This window comes from Galeopterus variegatus, unplaced genomic scaffold (genome assembly GCF_000696425.1).
Source record: "Galeopterus variegatus unplaced genomic scaffold, G_variegatus-3.0.2 Scaffold448, whole genome shotgun sequence".
In the NCBI taxonomy this organism is placed as follows: Eukaryota; Metazoa; Chordata; class Mammalia; order Dermoptera; family Cynocephalidae; genus Galeopterus; species Galeopterus variegatus.
In genome coordinates, this window is record NW_007726559.1 from 184,725 (window position 1) to 197,804 (window position 13,080).

Here is a 13,080-nt window from a genome sequence, read left to right on the forward strand (position 1 = left end):
GGTGGCGGCCGCCCCCCGCCCACCCAGTGATCGGGAACCAGTCTGTATGTGGGATCCGAACCCTCGGCGGGAGCGCCGCTGTGCTTCCCAAGCGGCGCACTGTAGCAGTGCGCCACCGGGCCGGCCCCAGAAATCACTATTTTTTAAAATAAACTTTTTATTTTGGAATTTTAGATTTGCAGAAAAGTTGTAAAGATGGTACAGAGTTCCCATATACCCTCCCCCCATTTCCCCCTAATGTTAATGTATTATATAACCACAGTACATTTATCAAAGCTAAAATACTAACATGGTATATAGTACCATGAACTAAACTCCAGACTTCATTTGCATTTCACCAGTTTGAAATAATTTATTGTAACGTAAGATGGAAGTTTAGAAACATTTTATGAGTCATCCATTTAAGTTTTTTACTGTTTTCTCTTCTCACATTACAGAACTAATGGCTGAAGAATAAATCAACATGGCAACTATGGTTCCACCAGTGAAACTGAAATGGCTTGAACACCTGAATAGCTCTTGGATTACAGAGGACAGTGAATCTATTGCTACAAGAGAGGGAGTTGCTGTTCTTTATTCTAAACTGGTCAGCAATAAGGAAGTAGTACCTTTGCCTCAACAAGTTTTATGCCTTAAAGGACCACAATTGCCAGACTTTGAACGTGAGTCTCTTTCAAGTGATGAGCAGGACCACTATTTGGATGCCCTTCTTAGCAGCCAGTTAGCACTAGCAAAGATGGTATGTTCAGATTCCCCATTTGCTGGGGCACTTCGAAAACGACTGCTTGTACTCCAACGTGTCTTTTATGCACTTTCAAATAAATACCACGACAAAGGCAAAGTGAAACAGCAGCAGCATTCTCCAGAGAGCAATTCTGGTTCAGCAGATGTCCATTCTGTTAGTGAACGTCCCCGGTCAAGCACTGATGCACTTATAGAAATGGGTGTTCGAACTGGTCTAAGTTTATTATTTGCACTTCTAAGACAAAGTTGGATGATGCCTGTGTCAGGACCTGGTCTCAGTCTTTGCAACGATGTTATTCATACTGCAATTGAAGTCGTGAGCTCTTTGCCACCATTATCTTTAGCAAATGAAAGCAAGATTCCTCCTATGGGTTTAGACTGTTTATCACAAGTAACAACGTTTCTTAAAGGAGTAACTATTCCTAATTCTGGAGCAGACACTTTAGGTCGTAGATTAGCTTCTGAGTTGCTGCTTGGTTTAGCAGCTCAGCGAGGCTCTTTGCGGTATCTCCTTGAATGGATAGAAATGGCTTTGGGGGCTTCAGCTGTTGTAAATACCATGGAGAAAAGCAAACTACTATCAAGCCAGGAAGGAATGATCAGCTTTGACTGCTTTATGACTATATTAATGCAGATGAGGCGTTCCTTGGTATGTACTATAAATCTCAACTTTAAAATTTGTAATTAAAAATTTTTGGAAATATCAACCCAGCTTTTAATGAATTGGTAGTAATAGTCAATGATTTGAGAGTTCTTCTGGTGATTGTTAGGTTAATTAAATATTTTATATATTTTGATTCAAGAAACTTTTGTACAGGGACAGTCTGAATAGTACAGTGTTAAGGACATAGGATCAAGAGTCAGGTTTGTAGTTTTAGTTTTATGGCCTCTTGGGTGAACTTAGGAAATTTATCTAACTTTGTGTTTTAGTAAACTCATGAGTGTGGGGGTCTTTTGTAAAAATCTCTAATTTCCATGCTTCCCAATTTTTATCAAGCATTTACTATATGCCAAGTATTATTTTAGGCCCTGGGGATACAGTGTCTGCTTCCATGGAGCTAACAGCCTACTAGGGGACTCAGATAATAAATATATAATTTCAGGTAGTGAGAAGTTCTAAGAAGAACAGGAACGGAGAGGGAGGGAATAGAGAGTGATAGACTCAGGGCAGAGGTTGGGAGGTGAAAAGCGTGCGATTTTAATTGATATGATCAGGAGAGGATCTCTCTGAGTTGTGACATTTGAGCAGAGACCTGAATAAAGAGAAGTAATGAGTTAAGCAAAGATCTGTAAAAAGAGTTGGTAAAGGGCTGGCCTGGTGGCGCACTCGGTAGAGTGCGGCGCTTGGGAGTGCGGTGGCACTCCCACCGAAATAGTCAATGATTTGAGAGTTCTTCTGGTGATTGTTAGGTTAATTAAATATTTTATATATTTTGATTCAAGAAACTTTTGTACAGGGACAGTCTGAATAGTACAGTGTTAAGGACATAGGATCAAGAGTCAGGTTTGTAGTTTTAGTTTTATGGCCTCTTGGGTGAACTTAGGAAATTTATCTAACTTTGTGTTTTAGTAAACTCATGAGTGTGGGGGTCTTTTGTAAAAATCTCTAATTTCCATGCTTCCCAATTTTTATCAAGCATTTACTATATGCCAAGTATTATTTTAGGCCCTGGGGATACAGTGTCTGCTTCCATGGAGCTAACAGCCTACTAGGGGACTCAGATAATAAATATATAATTTCAGGTAGTGAGAAGTTCTAAGAAGAACAGGAACGGAGAGGGAGGGAATAGAGAGTGATAGACTCAGGGCAGAGGTTGGGAGGTGAAAAGCGTGCGATTTTAATTGATATGATCAGGAGAGGATCTCTCTGAGTTGTGACATTTGAGCAGAGACCTGAATAAAGAGAAGTAATGAGTTAAGCAAAGATCTGTAAAAAGAGTTGGTAAAGGGCTGGCCTGGTGGCGCACTCGGTAGAGTGCGGCGCTTGGGAGTGCGGTGGCACTCCCGCCGAGGGTTTGGATCCCATATAGAGACCAGTCCGCTCACTGGTTGAGCGTGGTGCGGGCGCGACACTGAGGGTTGCGATCCCGTTGCCGGTCACGGTACGGGCGCGACACTGAGGGTTGGGTCCCATTACCGGTCACGAAAAAAGACAAAAAGGAAAAAAAAAAAAAGAGTTGGTAAAGGAAATTAATTGCTTGACTATCATAACCTTGGATACCATATTAAAGAATAAACAATAATAATCCTCGTACTGGCCAGCTGTCAAAAAACAAACAAAAAACCCCAAAAGGCAAAACAAAGAACAAACAAAATATAGTGTACTATGATCAATTTAAAAAAAAATTTTTTTTTTAAGACTCAAATGTAATACCTTTGTGAAAACCTAGAATAAAAATTGGAATGTTAAAGTAAAAATTTAGAATATTAAGTCTCAAAAACTTATAAGCTGCCTTAGTTTCAGTTGGGTTACATTGATCAGTCTTTTTGGTGTCCTTTGTTATCAGATATCAACTAACAAATGTATTTAGTTTAAATAACTAAAAATGCCACTTGTAAATTATGTATGTATATTTCAAGTCTTTTTCCCCCCCAAGCAAGTAAAAAAGCTTTTGGATTGATAGAAATGTTTTATAAAAAAACAGTTATGTTGAATTTATCTTCAAACTAGAGGCATTTAAATTTTTAGTTGGTTTATGCTTTGCGTTTGTGAACTGAATGATAAATATTGGGTCATTTTTTACAATTTTGTTGTAAATAAGTACTTGGAGATTTTAGGTCATAAGATCTATGATAATTTGAATTTCTGGTTTTTTTTCTATATGCTTTTTAATTATGGTAAAATATACATAACATAAAACTTACCATGTTAACTAATTTTAAGTACACAGTTCAGGGGCATTAAGCACATTCACACTGTTGTGCAACCATCACTGTGGCGGTCTGCTAAGGCTACTGTCTGGAATCCTGCTCACAGTGTCAATGGTGGTGCTCTTAATCCTGTTTGTGACACCAATTGTAATGCTAGGCGACCACACCAGTTGTCGGGATCTTTTACCTGCTGGTAATCCTACACCGACTGGGCTGACTGTTGAGCTAAGGCTGGGTCTGGAGCCCACAGACCCTTCAAGCCCATTGTCCAGACTGCGTCACAAACCCTTCACACACCAGGCTGGGTCACCAGACCCCTTCATGCAGGTCTATGAGCTAGGTAACTGGCCAAAAGGTCATTAGAAGCCGGTTGGAAGGCATGGCTGTGCCAGGTAGATGCCTGAGGCAGATGCCTGCCCGCCTGCTTCACTAAAACTCCTCTCTCCCTCTCTGTCTCTCAGGAAGAACACAAGAATAGCAACAAAACTAAAAAGATACATTGGCATGCATGCACACTAACTCCACACACACACACACACACACGCACGCACACGCACGCACACGCAATTTGCTTACAGTGGATGTGCTAAACCACACCCAACGGGACCCGAGCGGAGGGCCCATTCTATTTTCCCAACAATCACCACCATCTATCTCCAGAACATTCTCATCTTCCCAAACTGAAACTCTGTCCCCATTAAACACTAACTCCCCATCCTCCTCCCCCAGCCCCTGGCAGCCACCATTCTACTTTCTCTCTCTATGTATTTAACTACTCTAGGGGCCTCCTATGAGTGGATTCATACAGTACTTGACCTTTTGTGACTGGCTTACTTCTTTGAGCACAGTGTCTTCAAGGGTCATGCACACTGTAGCATGTGTCAGAATTTCCTTCCTTTTCATGGCTAATATTCCATTGTGTGCGTGAACCACATTTTGCTTATCCATTCATCTAACAATGGACACTTGAGTTGCTTCCATCTCTTGGCTATTGTGAATGATGCTGCTGTCAACATGAGTGCAAATATCTCTTCAAGACCCTGCTTTCGGTTCTTTTGAGTATGTATCCAGAAATGAAATTGCTGGATCACATGGTTAATTCATAAAAACTTTTTAAAAATTGAAACATAATTGATTATACATATTTGTGGGTTACAAAGTTGACTATCGTTACTTGTGTACAATATGTGATGGTCAAATCAGGATAGTCAAGCTATTCATCATGACAATATGTAATCATTCTTTGTATCCATTAACGAATTTCTCAATCCCTTCCCCCCACTTTTAGTAACCACAGTTCTGTTCTCTCATTCTGAAAGTTTGACATATTATTGTGATTGTTGTTTCTTTTTGAATTTCTTAATGTTAAATAAAAATAAGACAAAAAAAAACCATGCAGTTTGGGATATGGAATGTTGACATGGGTCCCTGTGATCTTCACCTGAAGTGAAAACCTAGTGCCCAGGGATGCAATGATTTAAGTAGGGAAGACTTCAGGGGGCAGCTGTGGGAAGCAATGTGTCCCCTTTGTGTTTTCTTATTCAATATTTAAATCCTCTTACTTGCATATTTTTCTAATATTGTTTTCTGATTCTTTTTCTGTGATCACTGTATCTCTAAGGCCTTTTTTTTGGGGAGGGGGCTGGCCAGTTATGGGGATCCAAACCCATGCCCTTAGTGGTAAGGCTGCACTCTAATCAAGTGAGCTAACTTGGCCAACTTCTGTTTTCAGATTCTTAATGCTTTCCGAGTGAGCTAACTTGGCCAACTTCTGTTTTCAGATTCTTAAAACATTCTTTCTTTACACTGCTTTCAAATTTGTAATGTCATTTAATGATCTAAACTAATTTATCTATTCATGGTCACATGTTAATTTCTATGACAAGTCACTTAATTCCTCCTTATACAGACTATTTCTTTTGTATTGCTTTTGTTACAAAGAAAATATATTAATTATTGCACAGTTTAGGTATATGATTATTTTCTTGCTTATAGTGTACTTCCTTCCTGAACAAAATGCTAGATATGTTGAGTCAGAGGTTTCCTCTCCACCTTACCCTCTAAGGACTTATCATACAATATTGCTCCTTAGTGGGAAGAGGGTGTCCCAGGAAACTAGACTTCTTTCTTCAGTATCTGTTTAACTTCATTGTCTTTTAGCATGTTTGAAATAGGCTTGTATGCATATTTACTAATTGACTGATAGTTTAAATTGGCCCTACAAGCTTAAGAAATCTCTACAATAAATATATTTATCTTCATATACAGTGTGTTTTATTTTTCATTTAATTAACCTATAATATCTCATCCCATTCATTTTTTGGCTTCTTTTGTTTACTGCTCCCCAACACCAGGAGTAAGGGAGGAAGTTGTTGAATGCCTGCTACCCAACAGGTCTTTACTTGTATTATCTCATTCTATTATCATGTTAATCTGTGAGGTAGGCATTATTTACCCTTATCTTAAAGATGAAGCAACTGTGGCAATTAGTCTGAATTTACACATCAATTGCAAAAGAGCAGAAAATATAACATGGACTCTTCATTTAAGCCCTTTATAGACCAGATGCTGCATTAAGTAATTCTTAAAATCCTGAGTCTGTCTGCAAAGTCCATGTATTTTCTGACTACTATATGCAGTTTTTACCTGTTTATGTTAAATCAGTTTCTTTCCATGAAGGCCTACCTTAAAGTAGATATAAAATATAATACATTTATTTTATTGCTGAATTTCTGGTTTTCTCTCCACTTGGCCTCTCATTCCCAGACAAAATACCAAGTACACCTAGTCAGGAGGCACCTCCCTCCTTCTCTCATAGCTCCTTATTGGGACAAGGGTGCCCAAGAAAACTACATTGCTTTCTTCAGAATTCTGGATCTACTCTGGGGAAGAATCTTCTGTGTTTGACTTTTAGTTTGGCTGTCTCAGAGTCACCTCAGGCAGACGTTAGACTGAATTTTAATTAAATCTCAGATTAGTTTTAGGGGAAAGGAGTAGTGGTTTAATTGAATTTTTTTTTGTTGTTCCTCCTTGCACAGTAAGTGATAGTCTGATGCTTTTGGTCTCTTGATGCTCTTGTTTCTTACACGTTACTGTGTTGTCTGAGAACTCAGGAAATATGTATATCCTTCTCCTGGTACACTAGACCCCAGCCGACCTGATCCTCCCTGTCTTACCCGGGATAGAACTTATCCTCAAGCTGGAAGTTAGAAGGAGAAACACATAGCCATTGATTGAGCACCTGGCTCAAGGCCTAACAAAAATATCTTAGGCTCCATTACCCACACACATGTAATTAATTGTGTTTGAATGGGAGCACAGAACATACTTGTTAACTTATATTTAAATGAGTAGGGAAATATCAGTGTACATGTTCAAATTCTAAAAAATAAGTAACAATATAAACCCCTTTGGTCTTTGATGCCACTAGGTGTCTACTAAGTACTGTGTGCCAGATTATTGTTAGGTACTGGGTTAAAAAGATGAATAAGGATTGTAGCATCCATACCTTTAGGCAGCTCATATTTTAATGAAAGAAGTATGCACAGATATTTCAAATTAATGATAATGGTTTGTAGAAGAGATTTGCACTGGGAGGAATGGGACACAAGAAGAGGGCTAAAGAAGAGGCAGAAAATGCCTTATGGACAAAGGACCCCCAATTTAGTTGAAAAGTAGGAGGAGTTTGCCTGGAGAAGTTTTCAGATAAGACGATCAAAATTCACAAAGTGACCTAGGTATGTGGGAGAACAAGCCCCTGGATTTATGGGGTGATTTATGGGGTGGACTGGGATGAGATGAGGCTGCAAGCCCTGTATCCCATGCTTTGGTTTGGGATCTTGATCTCATAGGCATTGCAGAGTCATTGAAGCAATTTTGAGTAAAACTAGATAGCCAGAACATAAGGAAATATACTCTATCCAGCCTTATGTCCTTGTCTGAATATCTTAGACAAGCTTGGCGGGGGGCGGGGAAGGTATCACATTATTTTGGATGGTAGATATTTAAGAGGAAGTAATCAAATGAATTTACAAATGTATGTTATTTTAATTTCCACTTTATTTTTGAACCATTGAACTTCCTATCATGTATTAAGAGTGTATGAAATTATACATTTAATGGGCTATACTTTCCAAAATTTAATTTCTTTAGAAATGCCAAGCTTTAGCTCTTTTTTTATTACGCAGTATGTTTACACAATGCACTAAGAATTCTGTGTAGAATGGGTTTTTGTATTAGTCTGTTTCTGTTGCTTATAATAAAATACCTGGAACTGGGTGATTTGTAAAGAAAATGAAATTTATTGCTTACAGTTTCGGAGGCTAGGAAGTCCAAAGTCCAGGGAACACATCTGGTGAGGATCTTCCTTGGTGGTGGCTTCGACAACACAGGGTATCACACTGTGAGATGGTGGAAGCAGAGAGAGTAACCTCCTCAGTCACTCTCCTCTTAAAGCCACCAGAACCAGTCGCATTATTCCAAGCAGATCAATCCATTCACAAAGGTATACTCCTTATATCCAATCACATCTTTGAGGCCCCCACCTTTCAATTACCAAAATAGGATTCCCACCCTCTTAAAACTCACAGTGGGGAATCAAGCTTCTAATACACGAAACATGGGGAGGAACACAATTCAATCCATATGTGTTTTAGTTGTCCTTAATCCTAACTGACTGAAGCTAGGATAGTGTCATCCTCAACAGTTGACTTTTTTGGGAAAAAAAAAGAAATCAGTTATAGTTATTACAGACAGCATTTGCAGGATGTGTTATTGGTTTGATATTTTTAAACTTAGCAAGAATTTATTAAAAGCTCCCTTTATTTTCTCTTCTTTCTCAATGTAAATAATGCAAAATGATGATTATTGCTACCAGTTGTGAGATCTTACTATGTATTAGGAACTCTGCTAGGCATATTTTATACATAATTTCAGTTACTCCTCCCAATAGTCCTAAGTATAATAATTTTCTGCCTAAATATGGGGAAATTTACCCTTCAGTCACACAGCCATTAGGTGATGGAGTCTAGATTTAAACCCAGGTCTGTCACTGAAAACTTTATGCTGTTTTCAACATTTTCCTCCATATTGTAAAAGACATAAAAGAGGGACCATGATGGCCCTAGGCCAGCTCCTAGAAAGGTACAACAGTCTTCTCCTCAATCTACTTTTGATTTGGTGGTCACTAAAGGTGGTATTTAAATAATGGAGCCACAGATTACAATTGTGTTTTTCCTAGAATTGCTACACAGGTAATTATGGCATTTGGAGAGGTTGTGCTGAAGTTTAGCAGCACGTTGTATTTCTAGGGACTACTTATTTTTGAACATTCAGCTACTGAGATGATTTCAGACCTACAAGTCTGGACCCTAAAACCTTACTACTCAAAATGTGAGCCTCAGACAGCAGCACTGGCATCACCTAGGACTTGTTAGAAATGCAGAATCTCGGGCTGCATCTAAGCTTAGTGAGTCAGAATCCATATTTTAACAAGATTGCCAGGTAATTCATGTCCACATTAAAATTTGAGAAGTACCACCCTAAACAATTAAAAAGAAAAACTGACATGGCATTAGAAGGTTAGCTTCTGATGACCCAGCAATAAAATAGCCAAGTAGATTCAAAGATCTAAAGATGATTAGCCATGTGCTATGATTGGAAGACTGATTATCTGTGATGTTTATTTATTTATTTATTTATTTTTAATTGTAACATAGTTGATAGTATGTATCTGTGGGGTACAGAGTTAAATATCAATACTTGTGTGCAGTATGTGATATTCAAATCAGGATAATTAGTATATTCAACATTACACAATGTAAACATTTTTTGTGGCCCTTTACCAATTCTTCCCTTACCCCCTGCTCCCTCCGCCTTTCCCACTTCTGGTATAATGTTTATTGAAAGCTATCTGAGAAGTGGGAGACTAGTGAAGTAAGTGGAAGAGGATAATTAAGAATAGCAATTAGTGATGGGGTTGGGGATAATGGAGACCATGACAACAGGAAGCTTTACATTTTAAATTTATAATGACCCTAGAGAAAATGAAAAAGGAGCTATCTGTGAAGAGACAGAAGATTGAACTTTTCTGCAGCTTTGCTGGGATGCGGAGAGTGGTGTGAAAGGCTAGTTATTCACCTGGACTTTTGAGGGAGCTTTTGAAGGCAGAGGGGAACTTGTCAGATGTCAAAAGTTCTGCCACATAATATTCAACTACTTGGAGAACTCTCCAAATGGTTCATATTTGAGTGATTTGAGGGTAGCTGAATATTTACTATTTTTATTTAAAAGTGTTATTTATTGTGTATCTTCCTGATAGATACAGATTGATAAAAATTTCACCATTATTTTATTTTCTTGGTGCAATACAAAGAGGGCAGATGAATATATATAACAAATTTTTAAAAACCTGCAAAACTTTAGTGTATCATGAAACTTAAAAGATTCTAAACTTGGGGCGGCAGCACTCCCGCCGAGGGTTCGGATCCCACATACAGACCGGTTCCCGCTCACTGGCTGAGCGAGGTGCGGGCGCAGCACCGAGGTTTGCGATCCCGTTGCAGGTCCCGGTCGGGTACGGGTGGGACACTGGGGGTTGCGATCCGTTCCAAACACAAAAAAAAAAAAAAAAAAAAAAAAAAAAAAAAAAGATTCTAAACTTTATTAGTATAAAAGCTAGATTTAAATACTGTAGGCATCTTGTTTGAAGACACATTGGGATTTTATATTTGGTCAAAAATATTCATTTCATTCATTACTTAGGAATCAGTTTGAATTGATAAAATCATGAAATCTTAGCATTGAATAGAACCTTCCCTCTACAGTAGGGGATATACTTTTCTATGGTACATCTGCCAAATGATCATCTAGAATATAAGTATTTTTTCAATACAATATCCTTTGAAATAAAGCCATCAATGAAAATTTCACAATTATAGGATTGATAGATCATAGAAAGAACTTGGCATTTGTGGTCTAAAGATTTAAGGATATGGAAATTTGAGGGGCGATGGATATCGAGTTCACATTCTAATTTATCATTTTTCAGTGAGATAATCTCTCCCATTTGAGTCCCAGAGCAGTGCTGTGATTCCTTAGCTATGCTAGGAAAAAGATGCTTTGTTGCTAGTGTAGATGGGGAGCTACATGAACTGACTTTCTGGGACCTTGGTTGTGCTGAAGCTGAGAGGAGAAGTACAGACTTTCTGCTGCTCTGTTCAGAGTAAGGTTGGTTATATTCTGCTTGCCTGTATCTTTGGGGGAAGGTGGGCAAAACAGTTCTAGGAGTAGAGTATTTCCTGGGACCCCATTTATTGGATATTGGCCATCCAAAGAGTGGGTAACTGGCAAAATTCCACCTCCTTGACTATTTTCGGAGCCCTGTGACTTTGGAACAAATCACTATTTAATAAGGTAATTTATGAGGTTGGTGTTTAACTTCCCTTTGATTCAATAGCCAGGTCTTTTATAACATTTTCTGTGTAAAAGTTGGTTTCATAACTTAATGTTAGGATTTGGTGTCAGTGCACATAATCATTTAAACAGTTTTTCAAATAGATGTTGTTTTTGTTGACTATTTAAGTGATTTTAATACATATGTCTCTCTTCTTCCCATATTGTATCCCACAATGTTTTAATTAAAAGGGTTCATCTGCTGATCGGAGTCAGTGGAGAGAACCAACCAGAACATCTGATGGCTTGTGCTCGCTCTATGAGGCAGCATTATGTCTCTTTGAAGAGGTATGTAATAATCATGGCTTTTGCATTAAAAATGACTTTGTATTAAAATGCTGTGGTATGTATTTATCCTTTTAAAATAATCCATTCAGTCTCTGGAAAGGCTACAAAAGAAGGTGGCACCAGTGGCACCAGAGAATGGAGCTGGGACGTCTAGGGCTTGTGGTGGGAAGGAGACATACTTTTCAATGTATACCCTTTTATTCATTTTGAATTTTGTATCTTGTGCCAGTAACTTTAATTGTAAAAAGTTTTTATTAGTAAGTAAAACAGATACAGAAAGACATACAAACAAATGTATGGCTTAATGAATTATTATAAAATAAATCCCCTTCTAATCTGTACACAGGTAAAGAAATAGAATTTTGCCAGCCTCTGCAGAAGCCCTTTCATGTCTTGGTCATAACCTCTTTCCTCCTCCCCAAAATAACCACACTATACCAACTTTTAGTGTAATAATTTCTTCCTTGAATCTCCTTATAGTTGTGTCATCCGGGTGTGCATCCCTATATACTATAGTTCAGTCTTGCCCATTAAAAAAAAGGAGAGTAAAGTTTTTTAAAATCTCTTAATCTACAGGTTCCCCCTCCATTTTTTTTTCTTTTTCTTCAATGTATTTGTTCAGGAGCCTAGGCTTTTTAGGCTATAGAATTTTCCACAGTCTGGATTTTGCTGATTGGTTACTCGTGATGCAGTTCAATATGTTTCATTGTCCTCTATTTCCTGCAAATTGGCAGCTGGATCCAGAGGCTTAGTCAAAGTCATATTTGATTTTTTCGGCAAAACTATACATGAGGGGTCTTCAAAAGTTTACAGGAAATGCGTATTATGAAAAACTATGCATGGATTGCAAATTTTTTTGCACCAAAATAAACTCAGGTTAACTTGTTATATAACATGTCTGAACAGAACATAGTTTGAAGCATTAAAAAGGATAAGACATCAGTTTGAAAAATACTCCTATCAGATTAACGTGAATTCTGCTAAAATTGAAGCAATAATAAACATCACATTTAGGTGAAGCTTGGTGGTGGCTGTGGTGGGCTACCCATGTGGAAGTGGTGTTTTTGGCAGGCTCTATGTCCTACTCCTATCAGATTAACGTGAATTCTGCTAAAATTGAAGCAATAATAAACATCACATTTAGGTGAAGCTTGGTGGTTGGTGGTGGCTGTGGTGGGCTACCCATGTGGAAGTGGTGTTTTTGGCAGGCTCTATGTCCTGCTTCTGGGCAGGGGATGCTGCCGTCGGCTCCTGCCTTAGAATCCTGGGCATGCTGTTTTGCCTGCTTCTGGGTGGAGGGGACTGCCCTTGGCTCCTGCCTTAGGACCCCAGGCATGCTCTCTGGCCTGCTTCTGGGCAGAGGGGGCTACCCTTGGCTCTTCAAATATTTTTCATTTCAGGATAATGTCCCTAAATTATAGTTTCTAGTATTATTTTTGTTTCTTTTATTTGGTTCCCTTCTTTAGGAACTCCATCATCTGTATGTTTGCATCTTTGCCTAACTAGTATTTGTTACTTTTTCTTGAATAGTTTTTATATCTTGTTTAGTTTCTTTTTTCTTTCTTTTTTTTTTTTGTCTTCTTCGTGACCGGTAAGGGGATCGCAACCCTTGGCTTGGTGTCGCCCGCACCGCGCTCAGCCAGTGAATGCACCGGCCAGTCCTATATAGGATCCGAACCCGCTGTGGGAGCGTCGCTGTGCTCCCAGCGCCGCACTCTCCTGAGT

General features: G+C 38.6%; 1 protein-coding gene across 1 annotated transcript in view; it reads left to right on the plus strand.

Moving 5' to 3' along the window:
• HERC1 (HECT and RLD domain containing E3 ubiquitin protein ligase family member 1) overlaps window positions 1-13,080 on the plus strand; it is a 219,402-nt gene that overhangs the window by 57,954 nt on the left and 148,368 nt on the right. The window contains exons 3-4 of the mRNA XM_008568860.1: window positions 438-1,393; window positions 11,260-11,355. Of these exons, the coding sequence (XP_008567082.1) occupies window positions 464-1,393; window positions 11,260-11,355 (1,026 nt within the window). The 5' untranslated portion in view covers window positions 438-463. The remainder of the gene's footprint in view (window positions 1-437; window positions 1,394-11,259; window positions 11,356-13,080) is intronic.